The sequence below is a fragment of the Pongo abelii genome, chromosome 16 (genome assembly GCF_028885655.2).
Source record: "Pongo abelii isolate AG06213 chromosome 16, NHGRI_mPonAbe1-v2.0_pri, whole genome shotgun sequence".
Lineage (NCBI taxonomy): Eukaryota > Metazoa > Chordata > Mammalia > Primates > Hominidae > Pongo > Pongo abelii.
Window position 1 is genome coordinate 68,467,632 of NC_072001.2, and position 24,151 is coordinate 68,491,782.

The 24,151-nt window shown below is 52.0% G+C and overlaps 2 protein-coding genes across 4 annotated transcripts in view; both read right to left on the reverse strand.

The window, feature by feature from the left end:
- IGDCC3 (immunoglobulin superfamily DCC subclass member 3) overlaps positions 1–13,822 on the reverse strand; it is a 49,982-nt gene extending 36,160 nt beyond the window's left edge. The window contains exons 1-2 of one of the 3 annotated variants that reach the window (XM_024232957.2): positions 13,753–13,822; positions 10,515–10,820 (exon numbers count right to left, since the gene is read on the reverse strand). In XM_024232957.2, the coding sequence (XP_024088725.1) occupies positions 10,515–10,820; positions 13,753–13,807 (361 nt within the window). In that variant the 5' untranslated portion in view covers positions 13,808–13,822. Of the gene's footprint in view, positions 1–10,514; positions 10,821–13,085; positions 13,432–13,752 lie in introns of those variants that run through there. The other 2 variants (XM_002825563.3, XM_054532799.2) reach the window with 2 other exon arrangements.
- Positions 13,823–16,887: 3,065 nt separating this feature from the next.
- Positions 16,888–24,151, reverse strand: part of IGDCC4 (immunoglobulin superfamily DCC subclass member 4) — a 40,738-nt gene continuing 33,474 nt past the window's right edge. The window contains 6 exon segments of the mRNA XM_063716173.1: positions 16,888–19,488; positions 19,491–19,818; positions 20,353–20,514; positions 21,220–21,448; positions 21,942–22,047; positions 23,857–23,994. Coding sequence (XP_063572243.1) covers positions 19,409–19,488; positions 19,491–19,818; positions 20,353–20,514; positions 21,220–21,448; positions 21,942–22,047; positions 23,857–23,994 — 1,043 coding nt within the window. The 3' untranslated portion in view covers positions 16,888–19,408.

The window sequence follows — 24,151 nt, forward strand, 5'->3', positions numbered from 1 at the left end:
TTGAGGCCAGCCTGAAAAACGTGGTGGAACCTAATCTCTACCAAAAATACAAAAATTAGCCGGGTGTGGTATTGTGTGCTTGTAGTCCCAGCTTTTTGGGAGGCTGAGATGGGAAGACTGCTTGAGCCCAGGAAGTTGAGGCTTCCCTGAGCCAAGATCGCACCATTGAACTCCAGCCTGGGTGACAGAGTGAGACCCTGTCTCAAAAAAGAAAAGAAAAAGAAAAATAGAAACATGCACGCCAGTGTATCCTAGGGGAGGACCATATAAGACGACTCCTTTCTGAACCAGAGGGCAGTGAAGAGTGAGGCACTGGGGAAGGCCAGGGTTCACAAGCCTGATAAACCAGAGACTCCCTTACCTGCCCAGACTGGAGGACCAGCCATGTCCTTGGGCAGGTCACTCACCTGGGGCTTCGGTTTTCAAGTCTGTAAAATGAGAAAGTTGGGCTAGATGAGCACCAAGGTTTTTCCTAAAGCTCTAATCCTACCAGGACACCGGGAAGACCCCTAAGGACCTAAGGAGGTTGGGAATTTTAGGATTCTATTGCTGCAGCCTGCGACTCAATGAAAGGGCTAGAACTTGGGTCTCTCTCATGGTGGTCTGTCCCCTCCTCTCCATTTAGGTGGTCTGGTCTCCATCTTCCCACCCCAAGACCCTGTGGCCTCTTGATAGTACCCCCACCCTCACATTCCAATGGCCTTGGGGGCAGCAGCCAGACCAGAAAGTCCAGTTCCTGCCCATTATCACTGCCTGCATCTGCACTGCAACCTAACACCAGCATTCCAGAGAGCAGCCCAGGGCTGCCCCCACCACCCACTGTGGTCAGTGTCAGTGTCAGTGTCCAGGCTCAGAGACAGGCCCCAATCAGGGCCAGGGTTCTCAGATTCCTCTCAGGAAAGGTCTGCCCCCAGAGAGCCCCTGACTTGCTGGGGGGCTATGGACCCATCCTTTGTTGTCCTCTTTGAACCTTATCTTCCCAGCCTCTCTCCTTAGTCTCTGCAGAGGCCTAAGCTCACCTACTTCTGCTTCTGAAACAGAAATCCCACTCTAGACACAGCAGAAGATGGTAAACACAGGAACTCTCACAACTGAAGAAAGAGGCAGGCTGGGCACAGTGGCTCACACCTGTAATCCCAGCACTTTGGGAGGCCAAGGTGGGAGGATGGCTTGAGGCCAGGAATTTGGACCAGCCTTGGCAACATAGTGAGACCCCCATCTCTACAAAAAATTTAAAAAATTGGGCCGGGTGCAGTGGCTCATGCCTGTAATCCCAGCACTTTGGGAGGCCGAGGCGAGTGGACCACTTGAGGTCAGGAGTTTGAGACCAGCCTGACCAACATGGTGAAACCCAGTATCCACTAAAAATACAAAAATTGGCTGGGCGTGGTGGCAGGCACCTGTAGTCCCAGCTACTCACTCGGGAGGCTGAGGCAGGAGACTCATTTGAACCCGGGAGGTGGAGGTTGCAGTGAGCCGAGTGAGATCCTATCTCTAAAGAAAAAGAAAGAGGCAGGAAGAAGGATAGAACAATAAAGAAAGAGAAGTAGGGAGGAGGAGCTGGAGAAAGGAAGAAGCTTGGGAGGACAAGTCAGGAGAAACTACGACTGAGGGATATGAAAGACCAATATATGTGGCCTCACAGGAAGGCAGAGGTGGCGGCACGGGGTGGGGAGTGTCAAAGACCAAGGAGCATGGACATCAAGACCCAGAGAAGAGAGAGAGAAGGGTGGGTGGAGCCCCTAGGACACCAGCCCTCTGCATCACATTTCCTTCCTGCCTGAGTCAGGTGAGCCAGTCCTGGCCCCCCACCGGCTTGCCTGCATTAAGCCCACCCGGGCCCCTGCATCTCCCTGCAGTCTGGGGGTCTGCCAGCAGCTCCCCCCACGTGCCACTCTTTAGGCCTCTCTGCTCAGCCCCCAGCTTCCCACCTTCACTGGGTCTCAACATCTATCGTGAGTCCAGGTGCCCCTCCTCAGGGAGCCCATAGAAAGCCCTCTCTTCCACTCTCCTTACATCTGAGGGCAGCACAGAGGCATTTCTTAAAACAGGGTGAACAAAGTTGGGGGCAGGGAGAGCAAGCTCAGAAATCAGGGAGAGGTTCTTTTGGGGGGATGGTGCAGCACAGGCCAGCAGGCTTGCCAGAGTGCAGCTAGATTTTGGGCAGCCACCCAGAGAATAAGAAAACTATGGCCCAGGCCGGGTGCGGTGGCTCACGCCTGTAATCCCAGCACTTTGGGAGGCCGAGGTAGGTGGATCGCTTGAGGACAGAAGTTTGAGATCAGCCTGGCCAACATGGTGAAACCCCATCTCTACTAAAAATAGAAAAAAATAAGCCAGGTGTGGTGGTGCATGCCTGTAATCCCAGCTATTAGAGAGGCTGAGGCAGGAGAATCACTTGAACCCCAGGAGGCGGAGGTTGCAGTGTGCCAAGATCACCCCACTGCACTCCAGTATGGGAGACAGAGTGAGACTGTCTCAAAAAAAAAAAAAAAGAAAAGAAAAGAAAATGGAAAACTATGGCCCAGACTCCTGGAGGGGCTACGGCCACACCCAAACACCCCAAATGTAAGCCCCGCTACCCCGCCGCTCTCCACCCAATGCCCCAGGACTTGCCCCACTCCTCTCTCACTTCAGCTTGGTTGGGTAAGGGTCAGTCCCTTACAGGACCTAATAAAATTATCTATCACCTCCTCTTGCCCTAGGCTGGGTCTGTCCGCTCCAGCTTTCTAGCCTGGCTACTGCTCAAGGGAAGAGGGATTCCACAGGAGAGCCCTTTGAGGAGAGATGGACCCCAACCCTAGGCCCCTTGACATCCTTCAGGCACACACCTGTATGCTCAGACCCACCTGGCAACACACATACACTCACTACTGGTCTCTACATTCCTTGTTTGCAACCAGGCTATGGCCAGAGAAAATAAAGGTGTCATAGGTTAGTTACACAGGCAGACATTTTTGGTGGAATCACTCAGTCCAGTTTAAACAAAGACAGCAGTGAGCTGTTTGGTTTTTCATCCTGGGTACTCTTCTGTTGCATTCTACGTTTATTGAAAGCTATGGAGAACTGCCTTCAAGCTACTGTGGAAAACTCTCTCTCTTACACACACACACACACACACACACACACACACACACAAGCCTGCAGGCACTCTGGAGAGAAGAGGGGAGAGGGAAAGGCAATACAAGAAGGCCAGGAGTGAAAAAGTCCTTTCTCCCTGGGGGTGGGGAGGGGACAGAGGGTTAAGGGGGGCTGGGGGCCTGTTTCATTTGCAGGCTGCAAATGCCTCTCCTATTCACCGGCCCACATTCCCAGCCAAGGCGCCTGGCCGCTGACAATGCCAGGAACAGGAACAGAGAAGATTTGCACATTGTGTTTAAGGGGCCAGCTGGCTGCCTGTGACAGTGGAGCCAAGGTGTGGGAACCAGAAGCGTTCGACTTCCACACTCAAGTCCTGCGGGTGGGGGTGAGGGGAGGCCCTGCACACAGAGTAAGGGGGCCCTCCCCCTACAGTTGGGGGCCAATGAGCCTGGGGACATAGGCCTTGTCTAGCTAAAGAGTAAAGCCCAAGGCAGGAGACCCAAGACCCCGGCATGGAGGGGGTACCAGGCAATTTAGTCTCTGATTCACACCCCATCTGGTGAGGAAGAGAGAATCTCAGTTCCTCTAGAGATAAACACGCGGCAACAGCACCCCAGGATCCTGCCCATCCTGCCTGTTCACAAGCTTCTGTTCCTTTGAGCTGTGCTATCAATTACAAGGGGGGTGGGGTGGGGAGCAAAAGAGAAGCAGAGAGAGAAACAGAGGAGAGACAGAGAGACAGCTTTGTCCCAGAAGGCCACATGTTCATTTAGTTTTTACCAGGCTCCACAGGCAGGGGACATGAGAAATACAAAAGAAAGAAGCCCTTTAGGAGCTTAAAATCTAGTTGAGGAGACAGATGGAATATCCAGCCACAAAACAGTTACTTAACAATGCAAGCAGCCATCACTGAGAGGGTTTAGCCTGAATGCCACAGACCACAAATGCTCCCTGCCTTAGGAAGGGGAGGAAGATATGACTGTAAGCAGGATGGTCTTTGGGGAGGGACCAGGTCTGGGAAGAACCAGGCAGAAACAGACTTGGAGGAGGCCCAGGGGAGGCAGGCACGTCTTGATGGAAGGAAGCCTTCGTACCCGAGAGCAGAGGTGAGCCTCAGTCCAACCCCCCAACCTTATAATGAGAAAAGCAAGGCCCAGAGAGGGTGGGCAACTTGTCCACAGCCACACAGGACCCCTGGTGTCCAGACAAGGGCTTTTCTACCACACAACTTCTCAGCGGTGTCAGAAAGGGTCAGTTTGTGCAGTGCTGACTGGCAGGTTAAAGTGTCTGAACCCCATCCATTTGCACCTACCTCTGAGCTGTGGCTGGGTACAGGTGAGGCCCTGGCATGAGGGCAGGCCTAGGTATGGGCACTTACTCATCGCTGGGGACAGCAGCTTCCTGTCCTAATAGATAGGCAGATGTGTGTGTTTGAGGAGCTGCGGGGGAGACTTCCTCAGGCCTCCCTCAGTTGAGTGGCCCTTCAAGAAGGAGAGAAGAACTTGCATTCCACACACCAGGCCTGAGCAACTAACCCCCAGGTGATAGAGGCCTCCCGGGTTACCAGCCACTGTGCCAGGAACTACCTCCCTCCATGACCCAGCTCCCTACACAGGGCACCCTAAATACCAGGCTGTACTCCCCAGCAGCTCCTGCCCACAGTTCTCCTAACCCCCACTCCAACCTGGTTCCACAGACCTCCACTCAGACCCTGCCCCCAGAGCCACACACCATGAGCCTTTTTGTTGAAAAGGGACTCTAGAATAGCTGGTGAAACTACCTTCCCTCTGACAAGTTAGAATGATTCAGACTTCAGAAGTAGGAACTGAGGGCCTGAGAGGCTAGGTGACTTATTGAGGCAGAGAGAGCAGGGGACTAGAATTGGACTTTCTCTCCTCTCCCCATGTCCCACTGCCTCTTTCTAGGAGTCTGGAGTCACCAGGGACCTTTCCGGGAATCATACCACAACTAAAGGAGCTCACAACTTAACATATTTTCACCTCTGTTAGCTCCTCAAAATGATAATAGTTAATATTATTAGTACCTGGCTGGACACGGTGGCTCACACCTGTAATCTCAGCACTTTGGGAGGAGGTGTGTGGATCACTTGAGGTCAGGAGTTAGAGACCAGCCTGGCCAACATGATGAAACCCTGTCTCTACTAAAAATACAAAAATTAGCCAGGCGTGGTGGCATGAACCTGTAATCCCAGCTACTCAGGAGGTTGAAGAAGGAGAATTGCTTGAACCCAGGAGGCAGATGTTGCAGTGAGCTGAGATTGCACCACTGCACTGGGTGATAGAGCGAGACTTGGTGTGTATATATGTATATATATGCGTATATGTGTATATGTGTATGTGTATATATACACATATATGTGTATGTGTATATATACACATATATGTGTATGTGTATATATACACATATGTGTATGTGTATATATACACATATGTGTATGTGTATATATACACATATATGTGTATGTGTATATATACACATATATGTGTATGTGTATATATACACATATATGTGTATGTGTATATATACACATATATGTGTATGTGTATATATACACATATATGTGTATGTGTATATATACACATATATGTGTATGTGTATATATACACATATATGTGTATGTGTATATATACACATATATGTGTATGTGTATATATACACATATGTGTATGTGTATATATACACATATGTGTATGTGTATATATACACATATGTGTATGTGTATATATACACATATGTGTATGTGTATATATACACATATGTGTATGTGTATATATACACATATGTGTATGTGTATATATACACATATATGTGTATGTGTATATATACACATATATGTGTATGTGTATATATACACATATATGTGTGTATGTGTATATATACACATATATGTGTGTATGTGTATGTATATATATACACATATATATGTATATGTATATAAAATTAGTACCTTAATAATAGTTAAGGAATGCTGCCTTTGTGCCCTGTGCTAAGCTCTTCCTGCACATTATCATAGGTAATCTTCACAATATTTCTCCTTGGTATTTTTTATGATTTTATATTAGTTCCCCCCCATGTTATTTATTTATTTATTTAGTAGAGACAGGGTCTTGCTCTGTTGCCCAGGTTGGTCTCAAACTCCTGACTTCAAGCGATCCTCCTGCCTCAGCTTCTCAAAGTGCTGGGATTTACAGGCAAGAGCCATCACATTCCCCCCATTTTAAAGATGAGGAAGCCAAGGCTCAGAGAGGTGAAGTGACTTGGCCAAGATCTCGCAGCTAGCAGGTGGTGGGGCCAAGGCCCAAGCCCACCAAGCCCAGGTCTGTTTGCCACCACAACCCACACTTAAACCACTGTTGGGCCTGTCCAGGCAAGATGGCCCCAGGCTGGGAGTGAGGGCAATCCTGGCTCTTGGAGAACCCAGCCAGGATTGAGACACCTGGGACCTCATCCAAAATTAGTGGGCAATACTGAGCACCAACAATAATACTTAGCATTTCCTACAGGCCAAACCCTGTGCCAGGTACTTTAGACCCATCACCTCATTTACTCCTCCAATAGCCCTGACAGGCAGATGGAATGGTGCACATTTTTTCAGATGAGGGTACAGAGTCTCAAGAGGGCTAAGCAACTCCTGCCAAGGGCACTGATCATTGAGTGGCAGAGCTGGGGTTCAGACCCATGGAAGTCTGGCCCTGAAGCCCTTGTTCCAAAGGCTTCACTATCCTGCCTGAAGATCCCCACAGCGGAGGTTATGACATGGGAGTGGTCTCTGCTAGCCCCTTGCTACTCAGAGTACGGCCTGTGGACCAGCTGTATTGGCATTACCTGGGCTCTTGTCAGTCCTTGGCCTAGACTTATGAATTCAAAATCTCAATGTTATCAAGATTCCCAGGTGATTCACAGGCTCAGTAAGGTTTGGGAAGTCCTGCACTAGATCATAGAGCTGATCACCCCAGTTCCCCAAGAGGCCTGAGATCAAGAATTAAGGCTAGGAAAGAGGGGCAGGGATTGAGGGTGGCAGGGACTTGGGGTGGGTCCCCCATCCTCCTCCTTGTAGCTAGTCCATCCCTTTTTGGAGTCATTCAGGCACACAGGCCTCAGGTATGAGTCAATGCACACATTCCCCCGGGTCAGCCCCTTTAGAGGGATAGCGGAGGGTCTCACAGGCCAGGCCAGCTTCAGCCCACACTGTGAGGCTTGGGAGAACCCTCAGTCCTCCCGGGAAGGGGTTAAAACAAAACAAGATGCACTCTGGCTCCAATAATTCCACTCTCTGATAGATTTCCCTGGAGAACTCCCTAAATGAATCCCAGAGAGGGAGAAAGCAGGGGCCGGGAGCAGAGTCAGGCTGTTTGCTTTTGCTGGAGATTAACCTCCATGGGCAGCCAAGATTACATTTAAAGGCCATGTCAGTGAAACCGCCTTTCAATGAGGAGTGCGGTGCCGGCTCCCGTTACTGAGTGCCTCCTGCGTGCCAGGCAAAGTGTGGGGTGTGCTGGTCCTCACAGCCGCCCTACCAGGCAGGATCTCATGCACGTTTCACAGGCAAGGAAACTGGGATGAGGGAGCATTAACTTGTCCAGGGTCTCATCCTTAACAAGCCTCAATTTTCAGTCCCCAAACTACAAGCACGTGGAGCCGCAATGCAGAGTCTAGAGCTCCCGAGCATGAATACTCTTAGGAGCCTGAGCTGTTCCATTCTAAAGGGGAAACACTTGAAACTGAAGCCCCAAGGAATCAGCCTGTGGTGTAGCCACCTTGGTCAGGCTGTCTTTTGAGGACAGCATCTGAACCCCCTGGGATGGAAGGGCGTGCATTTCCAACCATCCACCTCTGGCCCAGAGCTCAGATGCCCAGCAGACCCACCGACATAGACCTGAACACCCATCTGCCTCCCTGGGTTAGTCTGCTGGGTGAACTGTGAGTCTGCGAGGGGTGCTTAGCATGCCCCCTCCCCACAGGCCCCTGAGGAGCAGGCAAGAGAAGCAGGGGCCTCCAGAGGCCTCCTCACACCTTTTCAGAAAGGCACCCTCCTGTGTCACACAACATCTGCAGTGCCGGCAGGCACACGGGCAGGGAGTTATTACGAAGGAGGAAACCCAGGCAGCTAATCAGCTTTGGAGGTTTCTAGGGACATCAGCCTGTGAAGTGAGAAAAGGGGATCCAGCCGCACCACTGCTTGTCATCTGAGCATTCTCCCATGGGACCACAGCCTTGCAGGGGAGAGACGGCCATGTCAGACTGCCAGAGCTTAGAGGCAAACCCCCCAGCTGTCTCCAGGACCCCAAAGGATTAACCAAGCTGACCCCACCCACAGCTTAATTTCTTGTACTATATTGTTAGGCGTTTAAGGAAACCAAACATCTTGAAGGTATTACCATTTATAAAAAAGCACATTTACAATTAGCTATATATATATAAGCCCCTGGGGATTTATCTCCCAGGATTCTAGGCTGGTGATGCAAAGGCCTCAGCAGGGGCCATCTATATCTCAGCATTGACACAGGCCAGGAAGGGTATGGGGAGCATCTCCCTGAGGAGTCTCATCTCTCTGATCTGCAAATCTTACCGGGGTCCCCACCCTCTGTCCACGCTTCTCTTCCTCACACCCAGCCATCTGCTCAGAGGCTGTACCAGCCTTCCCCTGCACTGCCGGGAGGGCCGCGAGATGAGGGTGGCTGAGCCAGAAGTGATTTGGTCTCAAAGTCCAGGGCTGCCTCCCAGCGAACTCCATATGGGGGCCTGGATCAGCCTTCCTCAGAACAAAGGGGCATCTTAAACCCAGCGAGAGGGCTCCTGCCTCAAACTGATTCATCACTCACCAGCCGTTCAGAGCAACTGTGCAAATGCCCTCAGCGCCAGGAAGAAACTTGTCAGCGATCAGACAGGAAAGAGGCGGCGTGCCACAGGAGCTAAGTGGGAGGGTGTGGGTTCAGGCTGCCCAGATAACAGTCCTAGCTCTTCTGCTACCAGAATGCCATTGAGTCCCCCTAAGGCTCAGTTTTCTCTTCTGTAAAAGGGGGATGATAATGACCTATCTTCCATTCTCCCAGGGCTGTTGTGATGACAAAATGAAGTAATTCATGTAAAGCACTTGGGCAGGGTGCCCAGCATGCAGCAAGTACTTAAAAAGTGTTAGCTAGACCTGGGTGCAGGAGCTCATGCCTGTAATCCCAGCACTATGGGAGGCTGAGGCGGGAGGATCACTTGAGGCCAAGAGTTCGAGACCAGCCCAGCAAACATGGTGAAACCCCATCTTTACCAAAAAATTCAAAAATTAGCCAGGCGTAATTGTGCGCGCCTGTAATCCCAGCTACTGGGGAAGCTGAGGCACAAGAATCACTTGAACCCAGGAGACAGAGGTTGCAGTCAGTCGAGATCGTGCCACTGCACTCCAGCCTGGGTGATAGAACAAGACTCTGTCTCAAAAAAAAAAAAAAAAGAAAAGAAAAAGAAAAAAGGAAAAAAAAGTTAGCTAGAATTGTTACCAACAATAGTCAAAGCAGCCTCTTTAAAGGGACACCCCCTTCCAGAGGTCCAGAGATATGAGATGGAGAACATTTTCCACTTGCCAAAACTTCTGCCTTTTTTCAACCATGACCCCACTGCCCACAGCTCACCACCTCCCTGGGATACATGGAGAATTTTGGTTTATGCAACATACTCCCAGTGTGCACAGATTCAACAATAACATAATTTTTGCAGGACATGGCAGTTAAACCACAGTCATCATTTCATCACCACAACTGACGATCAAGCAGCACAAGCAAAGCACAATTCTAGAGCTGAAACATCTTGCCTCACCTTTTCTCTCCCATTCAAAAACACACATTAGCATTAAGGTGAGTAGCAGTGATGTCATCATTGAGATAATTCTGAAATTATCCTACCATATTTTTTTAATGCAAACTGTTAACAAGCTCCAGAATTTCATTACTGGTATACAGAGGTCTTATCCTACCCAAAGGTTTACATTAGTTTAAGCACATAATTAAAAATTGCATGTAGCCAAAATTACCCTTCAAGAATTTCTTTAATCACCCTTAAAGTATGGGAATGATTTATCTTTATACACAAGAATCAAACTCAGTGAACCAGGATGCTCAAAGTATGACAGGCATATGGAAAGTAAGACATGCTGACCCAAGAACTGGGTAAAGCTTTCTCCCCGACTCCCCTATGGGTGTTTGGCTACATTCTTGTCAATTCACATTCCAGTCAGTTAAACAAGCATATGATATAATTCCACCACCACGAATCACTGCCAGGCACCTCAAAACTGACCCATGTTGAGAAATTAGTCCTCCAGAAGGCTGCATAAGATGGGACTGCTCCCGCTGCCCTCGTGCCCTAGGCTGACCCTGGATCACCAGCTGGCTTACACAAAGGGAAAACGAGGGATATCCACTTACTTGCAGCTTGGATGCGAGCCTTCCGGCTGACCACCAGCCCAAAGCGGTTCTGGGCCACACACTCATAGTCACCTTCATCCGAAGGGCTGCCTCCCCGCTCCAGCCTGAAGTGACGGATCATCAAGGACCCGTTGGCCAGCAAGGTGGAGTGGGTACTCTCTGGCAGCTCTACCCCATTCTTCCTCCAGGTGATTCGCACTGGAGGGGTCCCCTCCACCCTGCAGTCCAGCACTATAGGCTGCCCAGGGATGGCAACATCATCACTTGGCTCCACAGCAAATGCCAGTTCGGCAGAGTGGCCAAGACCTGCATTGGGGAAGGGGAGATGGAAGGAAATAGGGGTGTTAGTGTGAAATGAACACCCAGGAAGAACTCCACCCACATGGTTCCAAGTTCCTTGGGTCTATGCACCCCATCCCCATGTTTCTGTAATGTTAATAGGAATTCTTATTATATATAGAATTTTATGCATTACAAAGTGCCATCCAAGGTGGTACTTTTACTTAATCATCAGACCATCTCAGAGATGGATATTATTTGTACTATTTCTTCTTTCACAGGTAAGAAAACTGAAGCCCAGAGATGTCAAGTGACTTGCCCAGGGTCTCACAGTCAGTAGTTGCAAAACTGAGACCCAAAAGCAAGACTGGCTCCAATACAGCTGCTGCTACTTCGATGATCACCCTGGATAAGCACTGAAGCCTCACAGACCTTCAGGGTGTGACCTTACGTAAAGTATTCAACATGTCCTGGCTTCCCATTTCTCATCTGTTTAGATAGAAGAAGAACAATGGAGCTTGGGTCATAGGGTTGTATGACATGATTAACAGACTCAAAGGCACTATGAAAAATTTAAAGTTCTAAAGAAATACAGAGGGAGATAGTAATAAATCATGCTTCTTTTTGCTGGCCAAAACCCATCAGAGGCCTGGTCCAGTGCCTGGCAGGGAGCAGGGTGTGTGGTCCCAGTACCTGGGGTACAGACTAGGTTGTGGCCCCATTGCCCCTCCCCTCTGGCACTCTGGGTGTTGGTCCTTTTGCCTTTGTCATAGGGAGAGATGAAGAGTAGCGAACACCAACTATGGTTTCCCAAAACCAAGGAAGAGGGTGCTCCTAGAACCTTTTCTTCCAGCCAGCCAACCTCTCTACTCCTGCAGAAAAGAAATGAGCAGGAAAAGAAGGAAGCCAAAGAATAGATGGGGTTAAGGCCGATCAGGGAATCAGAAGCCCGGCTGGAGGGACAAGCACTCCAATCCCAGGCATGATGCCAAGTCACCAACTTCTCCAGCAAGCAACTTACCAGACCAGTTACAACTCCACTCGAGGAGGAATGAACCCACCTGGTCTGAAATGGCAGTCACAGACCCCTCCTCACATTTCCAGATAACTAGCGATCCTGGAGCTGGCCCCTCCCCAGCAGACTAAGGCCCTCCCTGGCTGGGGAAGATGGGGAAGTGGGTGGGGAGAAAGGAGGGGCGTTGGGGTTATAGGCATTCCCCGCCCAGCGCCCCCCGCGCCCCCCTGCCCCCGTCCCCGGCCCAGGAAGATGTAATGTTTTAAGACTTTTTAGGATCGCACTTATTCAAACCCCTGCACATCCTCCCCATGTCGTGAGTTCACCCGTCTTAGCCCCGAATCCAACCCCGGTATAGCTGTCGGGAATAAAGTTTTTCCTTGATGCGGACGCGAGCTTCTACTTCTTGGGAGAGGAGTGCAGAGAGAATAGCCCAGATGAGTGTCTGTGGGGAACTTGAGGTGGGAGGGTTAAGGGACTAGATTTGTACGCCCCTCCCGGGAGATGGGACCATTGCAGCCACTAAAGGGAACAGGGTGGTGGTGACCGAGCTCCAGGCAGCAGAACCGGCGGACCGCGAGAGCCAGGGGCAAGGTCTCCGCGTGTGCACACTTCGGGGAAGGGCGGGGGCACGTGAGCATCCCCGCGGCTCGCTCGCTCTCGCTCTCGGTGGCTTCTCCTCTCCTTCTTGGCTCACGGGCTGTGTCCCGGGTCGCTCCCTAGCCACGCGCCGCCCTCCAGGAATCTCCCTCGTCTTCTCGGGTCTCTCCCGCGCACTCAGCCCAGTACCAGCTCCAAATGCAGGACGTGCCATCTCCGCCCAGTGCAGCCGTCAGAGTCCCGGTCTCCGCTCCCCAGGCTGCTGTCCCCTGTCTTGGCTGCCTCGGGCTATGTCCACGGCCGGGCACCGAGCACCCCAGCTCATCCGCCTGGGTCAGCGCTTAGCCGTGCGGTCTCCCCTGGCTCGTTTCCCTCTGTCTCCACGCCAGCCCGCCCCGCTTGCTCCCGCTTCGCTGCACTCCTCGCCCCTCAGTCTGGGCTCCGAGTCCTGCCCTAGTCTTCCTCCGGGGGGTTCCGTCCTCAACACGCCCCTAGGGCCCCGACAGTCCGGCCTTGGTGCCCTCTCCCCGTCCGGATCCGCTGGGTCCCTCCCGCACGGGGTCCGCCCTCAGGTCCGCGCCGCTCTCCCCGGGTCCGCCCCTCGCGCCCGCTCCCTCCCTGCTCGCCCTTCCCCTGGCTCCGTCCGCAACCGCCCGGGCCGGGGCGCTTTCGCTCACCCTCGCTCGGCGCGGGCAGCAGCAGCAACAGCAGCGGCAGCAGGAGCCGGGGCCAGCGCAGGGCGGGCGGGCGGCGCGGAGACGCGGCGCGCTGCACAGCCATGGGGCTCTCGGTCCGCTCGGCTCGGCGACGCGCGGCTCCCGGGCCTCTCGCGGCTCACAGCGTCCCGCGGGGCCGGCGCCGGGGCCGGGGCTGGGGCTCCGGCCGGGGCCGAGCCCAGGCGGTGGGGGACTGGGGCCGCATGCCTGCTCAGGAGCGCGGGGGGCGCAGGGGGAGCGCCGCTTGCGCCATCTTGCACCCACCCGGGCGATCTGTCAGCCTCGCCCGGGGTGCGCGCTCCACACTCGCACCGCTCGCGGCCGCCCCGCCCTTCTCCCCAGCCCGCCGCCCCCCTCCTCTCTGCTCTCGGTCCCCTCCCCCAGCCCCCTCTCCCCGGAGGCCCGGTCTGGGGAACAAAAGAGCCGGCGAGCGCTTTAAGCGGCCGGACATTCCCGGCTGCGCGGCGGACGCGCCCCCTGCGCTTTGAACTGTGGCTGGAGCGGCCGGCGCCGTCCCGGGCTGCAGCCGGGTATCCCCTCCCCGCTGGCCAGCCCGGGACCTGGGGGGCTGAGGAAGTGGACACCCAGCGGACTGGGGAGTGGGTCCGGGCTGCGGAAAGACACTCACAGCTGCGGGATTTGCTCTGACCCACTCTTTCTGCTGCGCCCTCCTCCAAGTCCATATTTTAGAGATAATTCTCTAAAAAGCTGCGTAAAGTTGTCAAAGATTCAGTTTTCCATGGATTTCTGGTCCTTCCACTCAAAGGATAAATCCTGTAGCTGCAAGACTGGCTTCTCTGGACTGAGGAGCCCTGGCGCTCCGCTGGGGAGGATTGCCTGGAGAGAGCGGACCTAGCAGGACAATGAGAGCTCTAAAGGGGCCTGGCTTCCGACCTGGGTTCTGCCTGCTGCCTAGCCCAGTCACTCTCACTGAGCTCATCTGAAAGATGAAAATAATCTTCTCTCTCCTGTTCATCCCTAGAGACCTTTAAACCGCAGAGGTCCTGACAAATGACCTGGTAACTGGAAAAGCACATAGAAAGTTAAAATTCCCAGTAACATTTCTGTGCCACAAAGAAGGCCCTCAATCGTTCATGTCAGAGAACATATAAGGAGACAACAGAGGTCCCACGTGAGAATGTTACAGAAGATAAGCATGTCTTTTAGCAGAGACATACCCATACTAGCCGTCAGAGATCTTGAATCTCAGCCACTCTCTATTAAATGGTCTTCTGTTGAGTCCAGCATGATGGACTAGTCCATCAAAATTATTGAGCAGCTACTAAGTTCTAGGAGCTAGAGAATTAAAGGTGGCAGGCTAGGCTTGGTGGCTCACACCTGTAATCCCAGCACTTTGGGAGGCCGAGGTGGGCAGATCACTTGAGCCCAGGAGTTCAAGACCAGCCTGGGCAACATGGTGAAAACCTGTCTCTACAAAAAATACAAACATTAGCCAAGCATGGTGGTACATGCCCGTAGTCCCACTGTATTCCAGCCTGGGCAACACAGACCCTGTCTCAATAAATAAATAAATAATAAAAGTTGGCCTAATGTAGCTATTTGCTCCTTTGGCACTGGACTGGGATGGCAGAGGAAAAATTAAGTCTTTCTTTTGATACCAACTCTGGAACTTTGGGACCATGTACAAAACTAACTTTGGGCCAGGCACGGTGGCTCACGCCTGTAATCCCAGCACTTTGGGAAGCCGAGGCAGGTGGATTACCTGATGTCAGGAGTTCGAGACCAGCCTGACCAATATGGTGAAACACCGTCTCTACTAAAAATACAAAAAAATTAGCCGGGTGTGGTGGCAGGCGCCTGTAATCCCAGCTACTCGGGAGGCTGAGGCAGGAAAATAGCTTGAACCCAGGAGGCGGAGGTTGCAGTGAGCTGAGATTGCACCATTGCACTCCAGCCTGGGGGACAGAGCAAGACTCCGTCTCGAAACAAACAAACAAACAAAAAACTAACTTTGATACAGATAAGTAAGGAAGTACAGGCCTCCAGAAATCAGAGTGCCTGTAGATGGACAGGTTTACTAATGATGGGGTTGGCATAGCTCAGGACTGTTCACTCTGGGGTAGCTACTGGAAGATGAGCCTGAGAGGCAGGACATGAGGCACGTGAGCAGCGGGAAGCAATGGAAAAATTCTAGGTCGAGGACCCCAATGTGCAAAAGCCCTATTGGATTTCATTGTGAGAAAGGGTGGGAGTGGTGGTCTACTGGCCTTAGGAAAGGGAGGGGAAGGGCCCTCCCTGGGCCTAAAATCCTGGAACTCCCTCCTGCAGGGCTCGAATTCTCAACAACCCCTTCTTGGCTTGTCCTGGACTCTGAAGAGGTCAAATTGGTGTCTTGAATTGCTGTCATTTTAAATTCATTTTGACAAGTGTTTAATTCTTCTTTATCACAACTCTTGGTCTGAGAGTGATATGCAAATAATGGCTATTCTGCTGAGTGCAAAATGTGCAGTATCTCTCTGTCTGATCTGTCAATTAACTCTGGGTCTGGCCCACCACTTTGGGGGTGGTCCTGAGCAAAGCAGCCTCTAGCTCTTGATTCCCTCCAATAGAAAGCATGTTCCAGGCTCTGTAAAGATCTTAGCAGACAGCAGCTGCCAACTGTGATGCCAAGATGTGTGTGGGGTGTGAGTGTGGAGTTTTGTGTGTGAGACTGTGTGCACATTTGCATTAACGGACAGACACAAGGGTGTTTGTGAAGGCAAAGTATGCATGTGCGGGTCTCTGAGCTTGTACACACAGTGCACGTGTGTGTGATTGTGTGGCCATGAGTAATTTTGGTGACCAGAGTTATACAGGAGAATAGTTGTGGAGCCCAAATCTCTGGAGTTGTTCCCTCTTTCCTGCACCCAAAAAAGTTCAGAGAAATGTATGCCCAGATGGAAAGAGATCCCCAGAGAGTCTAAGGAAGTGCCATGAAAGAACGCATCTTTCTTAAGTTTACGTCTTTTTCCTAAGTGCCTGTTGAGGGAGGAAGATGGTTTAGTTCTTTCCCATGATCACCTGCTCTTTACCCTCAAAAACCACCATTTTGAGCTGGGTGCAGGGGCTTATGCCTGTAATCCCAGCACTTTGGGAGACCGAGGCAGGCAGATTACGTGAGGTCAGGAGTTCGAGACCAGCCTGGCTAACATGATGAAACCCTGTCTCTACTAAAAATACAAAAATTAGCCGGGTGTGGTGGGGCATGCCTGTAATCCCAGCTACTCAGGGGGCTGAGGCAGGAGAATCACTTGAACCTGGGAGGCAGAGGTTGCAGTGAGCTGAGATCATGCCACTGCACTCCAGCCTAGGTGACAAAGTGAGATTAGTCTGAACAAACAAACAAACAAAACACTATTTTGGGCCAAGGGGCAGTGGCTCATGCTTGTAATCCGAGCACTTTTTGAAGCTGGGGCAGGAGGATGGCTTTAGCCCAGGACTTCGAGACCAGTCTGGGTAAGATAACGAGACCACATCTCTATAAAAAAATTTTTTTTTAAATATTAGCCAGGCATGGTGGCATGTGCCTGTAGTCCCAGCTACTAGGGAGGCTACAGTGACAAGACTGCTTGAACCCAGGAGGCTGAGTCTGCAGTGAGCTGTGATTGTGCCACCGCACTCCCCAGCCTGGGTGACAGAGAGAGATCCTGTCTCAAAAACAACAACAACATCATTTCCCATCCCAGTAAGAAATAAACTCCCTAGGGCACAAAGGCTGAGGAAATTCTAGTCATAGTCAATGGTTCCAAAAGAGAATTCCACATTTCTGGAAAATAGTTTATTAATTCATTATCAGGACAGATACATGAATCAATGCCTTAGCTTAACACTAAAGAATATCATATTTGTAAGGAGAAAAAAAAAACGCTGGGAGGATAATTAAATAGTACAGCATAAACTAAATACAGACAAATGAGCAAGTACTGATTACACTTGTCATGCATCAAGAAAAGGAAGATTTTTAATTGAGACTCAAAAAACTTAAGGCATCAATGGTAGGTGACAAAGGGATTAATACCCTATAAAAGGCCAATAGATTCTTTTCTAATAAAAATACTGCTACAAAGACACAAACCTAACACTTCCAAATTACCCAGAGCTCAAATCATATATAATGCTAGTGAGAAATGGCCACTTTCTTATCAACTGTGAGTTATAGGCAGATACCAGATTTATTACTTATTTGCTTTTGAGAAACAATTTTCCACCCAACCTAATGGGTTATAAATTGTCTCATTTGCAGCTATTTAATTTAAACCAGAACCTCAGTGCCTGTTAAACAAGAACATGAAAAATGACTATGTGGTATAATGCTAAGAGCCTACTGTTAAAACAGCCATTTAATTCAGGGCAGTTTTTTTTTCTTCTTTAAAAAAAAAAAAAAATCAAACCAGCAAAATAAAATGAGGCTTTTGACCTTCAGAGCAATGATGAAACATACACAGTGGTGTTAGCCACAGCAGCGCTGAATGCTGCAGAAATAGTACAAGTGACAATTCTGTCTTTAACGAGATACAAAACCACATTAATAATCTTTAGTGTTATCATAGGCTGGCTGAAGGAGGGGGAGGAGGTGGAAACGTAGGTGCAGACATCAACAGTGAGTGACACCCGAGTATAATAAACACAGATGCTTTCAGGGTTTGAGGAAGCCGCAACTGTGCTGAGAGACATTTCACCATTAAAAAAAAAAAAAAAAAAAAGGAAAAATGGACTGGTTATTTCGAATTTGGCCCAGAAGCCAGAGTTAACTCTTCATGTGCCAATCAGACATCATTAGGGAGTAAAGACCCTAACATTCTACGCTCCTATGAGAGGGCTGAGGTGAAAAACCAAATAAATGACATTGTTTTCACTACACAGAAAATAGAAGTCAAGCTTGTCCCTGTGCGGCAGGTGAACAGAAAATGACTTGAGGATTCAATTTAAAGAAAAAACAAACTGAAATGAGCTACCCCTTTTCCTGTGCAAAGACCTCCTTGCCAGTACCCCGGAGGGTGAGATTCCTGTCATCCCCAACCCAGATCAAGTCAAGCCTCACAGGGTGGGAAGGGCCTCCCTGAACTCTCACTCCCCTTCTCTTCCTTTACCTTCTCTGGAAGAAAGACCCAAATCATCTCCATCCAGTAAACTTGCCCCCCTGCATAGAAGAGAGGGCATCTTTTTATTCTGAGCCTCTGGATCACAGTCTCCTTCCCTGTCTCAAACATTCCCCTGTATGACTTGGATCCATCCATGGAGAACCCTTGGATCCCAATCCCAAAGGCAAGATGCAGGGAAGCCAGAAGGTCTTCTCCACACCTGCACTGGGCGTGGGCGGGCTGCCTGGGGCAGGGCAAGCAGAAGCACTGAGTGAAGAGGAGGCAGGAGGATGGCAGGCGAGTGCACGGCGGCCGTGGATACAGGAGGGCATGGGGGCCTTGAAGCAGACATGAGGTAGTCACGTTGTTAGAGAAGGATGCAGAGTTTGAACCCAGGCAGGAGAACCAGATGACACAGTCTGGGAGAGGTGCGAGAGATAGCAGAGGAAGGAAAACAGGAGAGAGGAAAGGAAAGAATATCTGGGAGCAGGAGAAGGGCACTGGTGCTGGGAGAGCGAGGTGACTGGGAGACAGAACACTAGAGCAGCCAGGGGCAAAGAAGGAGGGGAAAAGTGAGAGAAAGCGGATTTTCAAAACCAGGCACTTCCCAAATTACAAAATTAAATGCAGAGTTGCTCTGAGGGGAGCCAGGGCCACCCTCTCTATTTGGGCAATAAGGAGCTGGGAGGTGACGCAGCTAAAATGCTAGGCATTCAGAGCCTGCTTGCACTCAACCCAGCCAGACAGGAAAATGGGCTGGGACTGTCTTTGTCAGACAGGCATTGGAGACACTCTCAGAGTGTGTAATAAAAGGCTGGGTGATGGAGGTGGCGGCCCACAGGGCTGGGGACTGACCACTGTGGAGCACCATCCTGACCTGGAGGACCAATCGGGCTGAAGTGACCACTACCTGGGCCACGGTTTCCCAGCTCACAAACCAGTACACATACGTGCACTTCACACATGTGCACATCACATGTAGCTGTGTCTCGTATGTCTTTCACATGTCACATGCGTATTACAAAGAGTATGGGGGGAGTGAATAATCCATGTTTTCCTCTCCTCCCAGCCAAAGCACCTTAGGAAACTCCAAAGGGCTTGATGATGTTATCTACAGGCACACATGTAGACATACACGGCCACAGGTGTCGCATCCTATGTGATCCATACCTGCCTGCCCCAAACCACACCCTCTGGGAAGAGCTAGGCAGAGGAGGAGACCGGGGATCTGGGCAGGCCTGGGCTGGCTCCTAGAAGGCAGGGGGCTTTGAGCTGGCAGCTTCTCCAGGGGTCTCCTCTAGCACCTCGCCTGGCTGGAGGTCCGGGTAGGAGCAGGAAGCACTGGCTGCCTCTGGCAAGCAGGTAAGTCTGTCTGGCCTGGGGGTTGCCAGCTCACACCCTCCCAGCTCCCTGTCCAGCCAAGCTGCCCCCTGCCCTGGATCCCCGACACCCGAGATGAGATCAGGAGCCTCCGGAGGCAGGGGGTCCTCAGGCTCCAGGTCTTGGAGATGGAGGTCAGGGTTCCCATTAGATGCACTAAAGTCAGAGTGGACAATGACTTCGGCCTCCACCTGGTTCCTGCAGGCTGGGGGTGACTTCTTCCTCCCATTGCCCTGATCAGAGCAGAGAACACAAAGACAAACTGACTACTACTGAGAGTAATCATCAGAATGACCAGCGTACATGGGGCAGAAAGTCTGACCCTCCATCAGAGTAGGTATCACATAGGAGCCGGTAAAGGATACACAGGAACTGTTCGAACCTATACAAAGGCAGGGAATGATGGAATACTTCCCATTTGCCCTCGTCCAGGAGTTTCAGGAGTACCAGACTCAGTCAGGGCCTCTGGGGACAGGAGGAAGGGCTGAGCGTACTCAGGCCAGCCACACCCTCAGATCCACGGAACTGCTGTGGCCCACTTAGGTCTGGGTAGAGGAGGGACTGTTTTCAACCCAGGTTGAAACAAGTTCCTGCAAACTGGCCTGCCCTCCACCTACTCAACCTTTGGAGGCTCCAGGGGTCTCCTGGCTAGACTTCTATCCCGAGGGAAGTTACCACCCAGGGGTCTCCAGAGAACTCATTACTTCCTCTTCACAAGCACAGAGACCCTTTCCTTCTTTCCTGCCCCTTCTTTCCAGGACGCTGACCTTTATGGCGTCGTACACCAGAGCCTGCAGCAACAGCGTCTGCCCAGTTCCAGCAGGGGGCAGCAGGGCACGGGTCAGAGCCGGCCGGGGGCCTGCCTGGGGCAGCTCACAGCCTGCCCAGGAACCAGCCCAGCTCAGCCCGCTTGGTTGAGCCCAGGAGATCTGCACGGGGGAAAGAAGGGGACACTAAGGGGCACGACCAGGATTGGCTGGGAGAGGGAAGCCCAGGTGAGGGAATTGGGATGGGCCGCGGGGGAGCAGGGTCCAGACTGTCACCCGCTGCTCTCTCCCTCTCCAAGGCTCAGGGCAGGAGCATCAGAGGCTCAGAGTCAGCGGGGTAATCTGAGGATGAGTCCTCCTGCAGAGGAGCGGAACACCAGATGCTCTGCAAAGCCCGCGGTGTCCGAGCCAGGCGGGGAGAGGGTGAGGGAGGACGGGTCGGAGTCGGGTGGGATGTGCCACCCCTGCCAGCATGAAAGGGACCAGCCCAGCGAAGGCCTCACCTTATCCTGGTCCCAGTCCCACTTGGCCACAGCCAAGCCGACTGGCCTTTTCTCCCCACACGGGGATGTCTGGGTCTCAGAGGACTCCCCAGCTCCAGGGATGAGGAGGGAGCTGGGTGTTCTGGGTCACCTGCTGGGAGGCCCTTTCCTTCGTGAGAACCAAGCTGATCTATTCTGCCGGGGTATGGAGGCCCATGTGCTTCCCTGACCAGCCAACCATTCCGTGGAGGAGGGAGAGAGGCCCTGGCGTCCGCAGCCGGCTCCGAAGAGGAGGTAGAGCCATGCTCGCATAGCCACGCGTTGTGCTCTGTCGCCCCCTGGTGTCCTATTTAGAAATGAGCCGCAATGTGGGGCTCTGACTTACCTTTCTTTTGGAGTGACTCCGGCCTTCAGAAATACCGCCACCCATAAGGCTGTGCACTTCAGCCCTGTCCTCCACGTCTGAGGGTGGCGGGGACCAGTCCTGGGGATGGGGGTGCACAAGGGACTCCAGTTCATGGGCAGCTGGGGGGCTGGGGGGACCAAGCCGAGCTCTGGAGTACAGCGCGGGATTCCCAGGGGTGGCGGTGGAGGACAGGCCTGGGAGGGATTCCCTGGAAGGGAAGACGGAAAACAAGGCATAGCGGTCAGAGTAAGGGGTCGGGCGGGGCTGGGATCTGGTCCAGCCTATGTCTCTGGGGAGGTTCCTGCCCATCTCTGGGACTTGCTTTCCTGGTCTGTGCAATGAGTAAGAAAAACTGCTATTGTTGAAAACAGTCTCTGATGCTGTAAACAGGGCTCTTCTTCCCTTGGCTCTAGGCATCTGGAAATTTGGGGCCCCTCTTTCCAAGATGCTGGCAGCTACAGAGGAAGTGGGGGCGAGGCAGTTCTGTTGGCCTTGCTGAGGGGGGTAGCCTGGGGCTCCCCTAAGTCCACTCCCCATTCTCATGAGGACATCATCCCTGATTCCTTCATCCCAGAGTCCTAACTTTAACGGGGCTCCTGGGAGTGCCAAGGGCAAGTCATGGCCACTTTCCCCGATGGCCCATTCTGCAGCCCTTCCTGGAAGTCTCCCTTCCCTGAAGTCAGACTGGCTCCCCTGCTCACCTGTGGGGGCTGCGGCGCAGGCCAGCACACATGCAGGCCAGGAGGGAGAGGAGGCCCAGGCAGACACCCACGATGATGCCCGTGACTGAGTGCATGTCCAGCGAGTCTGGTGGGGGAGAGAGAGGCACGGAGCAGTCAGGACAGAAGAAGGGTACAGGGCATAGATCAGGACTATCCATGGCTTTCTCAGGAGACACCAGCCGGACCCTCACCCTTCAGATGCTCACAGTCTTCTGATACAAGGAAAGGAGGGCCCTGAGCCTCACAGAAACTGCTACTACCTCTCCCTCTGACTGTCCTCTCTAAAACACACCCAGAAGTTATGGTCTCTCTGCCTCAAACTGGCCTTTGGTGAAGCACGTGTTGCCTGCTCCCAGGGCTGTTGCATGGGTGTGCAACATGCGCAGGTGCGCAGACCCCATGCTTGGATGGACCCCACGCTTGAGTTAATGCTCTGCCGTCACCACCTTAAAATTGTATTTTTTTTTCTTTTGAGACAGGGTCTTGCTCTGTCACTCAGGCCGGAGTGCAGTGGCATGAACATGGCTCGCTGTAGCGTCAACCTCCTGGGCTCAAGTGATCCTCCCACCTCAGCCTCCCAAGCAGCTGTGACCACAGGCATGAGCTACCACACCCAGATAATTTTTAAATTTTTTTGTGGAGACAGGGTCTCACCATGTTGTCCAGGCTGGTCTTCAATTCCTGGCCTCAAGTGATCCTCTCATCTCAGTCTTCCAAAGTGCATGAGTACTTTGGATTACAAGCACAAGCCACCATGCCCGACCTCTAGTTCTTTTCTTTCTTTTTTTTTTTTGAGATGGAGTCTCGCTCTGTTGCCCAGGCTGGAGTGCAGTGGCATGATCTCGGCTCACTGCAAGCTCCTCCTCCCGGATTCACGCCATTCTCCTGCCTCAGCCTCCCAAGTAGCTGGGACTACAGGCATCCGCCACCACGCCCGGCTAATTTTTTTTTTTTTGTATTTTTAGTAGAGAAGGAGTTTCACTGTGTTAGCCAGGATGGTCTCGATCTCCTGACCTCATGATCCGCCCGCCTCGGCCTCCCAAAGTGCTGGGATTACAGGCGTAAGCCACCGCGCCCGGCCGTCCGACCTCTAATTTTTAAAATAAGGGATAGCACCTTTTCATGTTGCACTGGGCCCGGGAAATTATGTAGCCAGTCCTGCTGTCCACCTCCACCCCATAAAGCTCATCACCTCACCAAGTTAATCCTCCAATCAAAGCAATTTCCCAAAGAAACTCATCTCTAAAGCCAGTCCCAGCTGGATGCAGTGGCTCACACCTGTAATCCCAGCACTTTGGGAGGACGAGGCGGGTGGATCACCTGAGGTAAGGAGTTTGAGACCAGCCTGGCCAATGTGGTGAAACCCCGTCTTTACTAAAAAATACAAAAATTGGCTGGGCATGGTGGCTCACGCCTGTAATCCCAGCATTTTAGGGGGCCAAGGTGGGCGGATCATGAGGTCAGGAGTTTGAGACCAGCCTGGCCAACATGGTGAAATCCTGTCTCTACTAAAAATACAAAAATTAGCTGGGCATGGTGGTGTGTGCCTGTAATCCCAGCTATTTGGGAGCCTGAGGCAGGAGAATCGCTTGAACCTGGGAGGCGGAGGTTGCAGTTAGCCGAGATCGCGCCATTGCACTCTAGCCTGGGCAACAAGAGTGAAACTCCATCTCAAAAAAAAAAAAAAAAAAAAAAAAGCCAGTCCCCCACGAACCTGACCTCTGAACCAAGTTATCACTGAACCACACCTATTTCCCCTTCACATTTGCTCTGCCCCCACCAAACCTGGAGGACGGCTGTGCAAAACAATGAAATTGTAGTTGTGTCCACAGGCAGGGGCTTGGAAGTCAACTCCAGGGGCTTCTGGGAAACCTGGGCTGCCCTGCGCTCATACCTGACAGCTTCTCCTGGAGCGTGATCACATCCTGCAGGCGGGAGAAAGGCCCAGGCCCCACCTCTGTGCGCGCCCCCATCTTGAAGAAGTACCGAGTGTCGCTCTCCAGGCCATGGACCTCAGCACTGAAGATGTTTCCTGGGGGTGAGGGAGGCAGGGAGAGCAGGGATGGTGGATGGGGTGGGTAGATGCAGAGGTGGGCAGGGAATTGGGACTGGGAAAGTCTGCTCTCCACTTAGGCAGCAGCTTCTGCCTGCTTCTCCCAGTAGCCCCTGGAACAAACCCCAGCACTGTT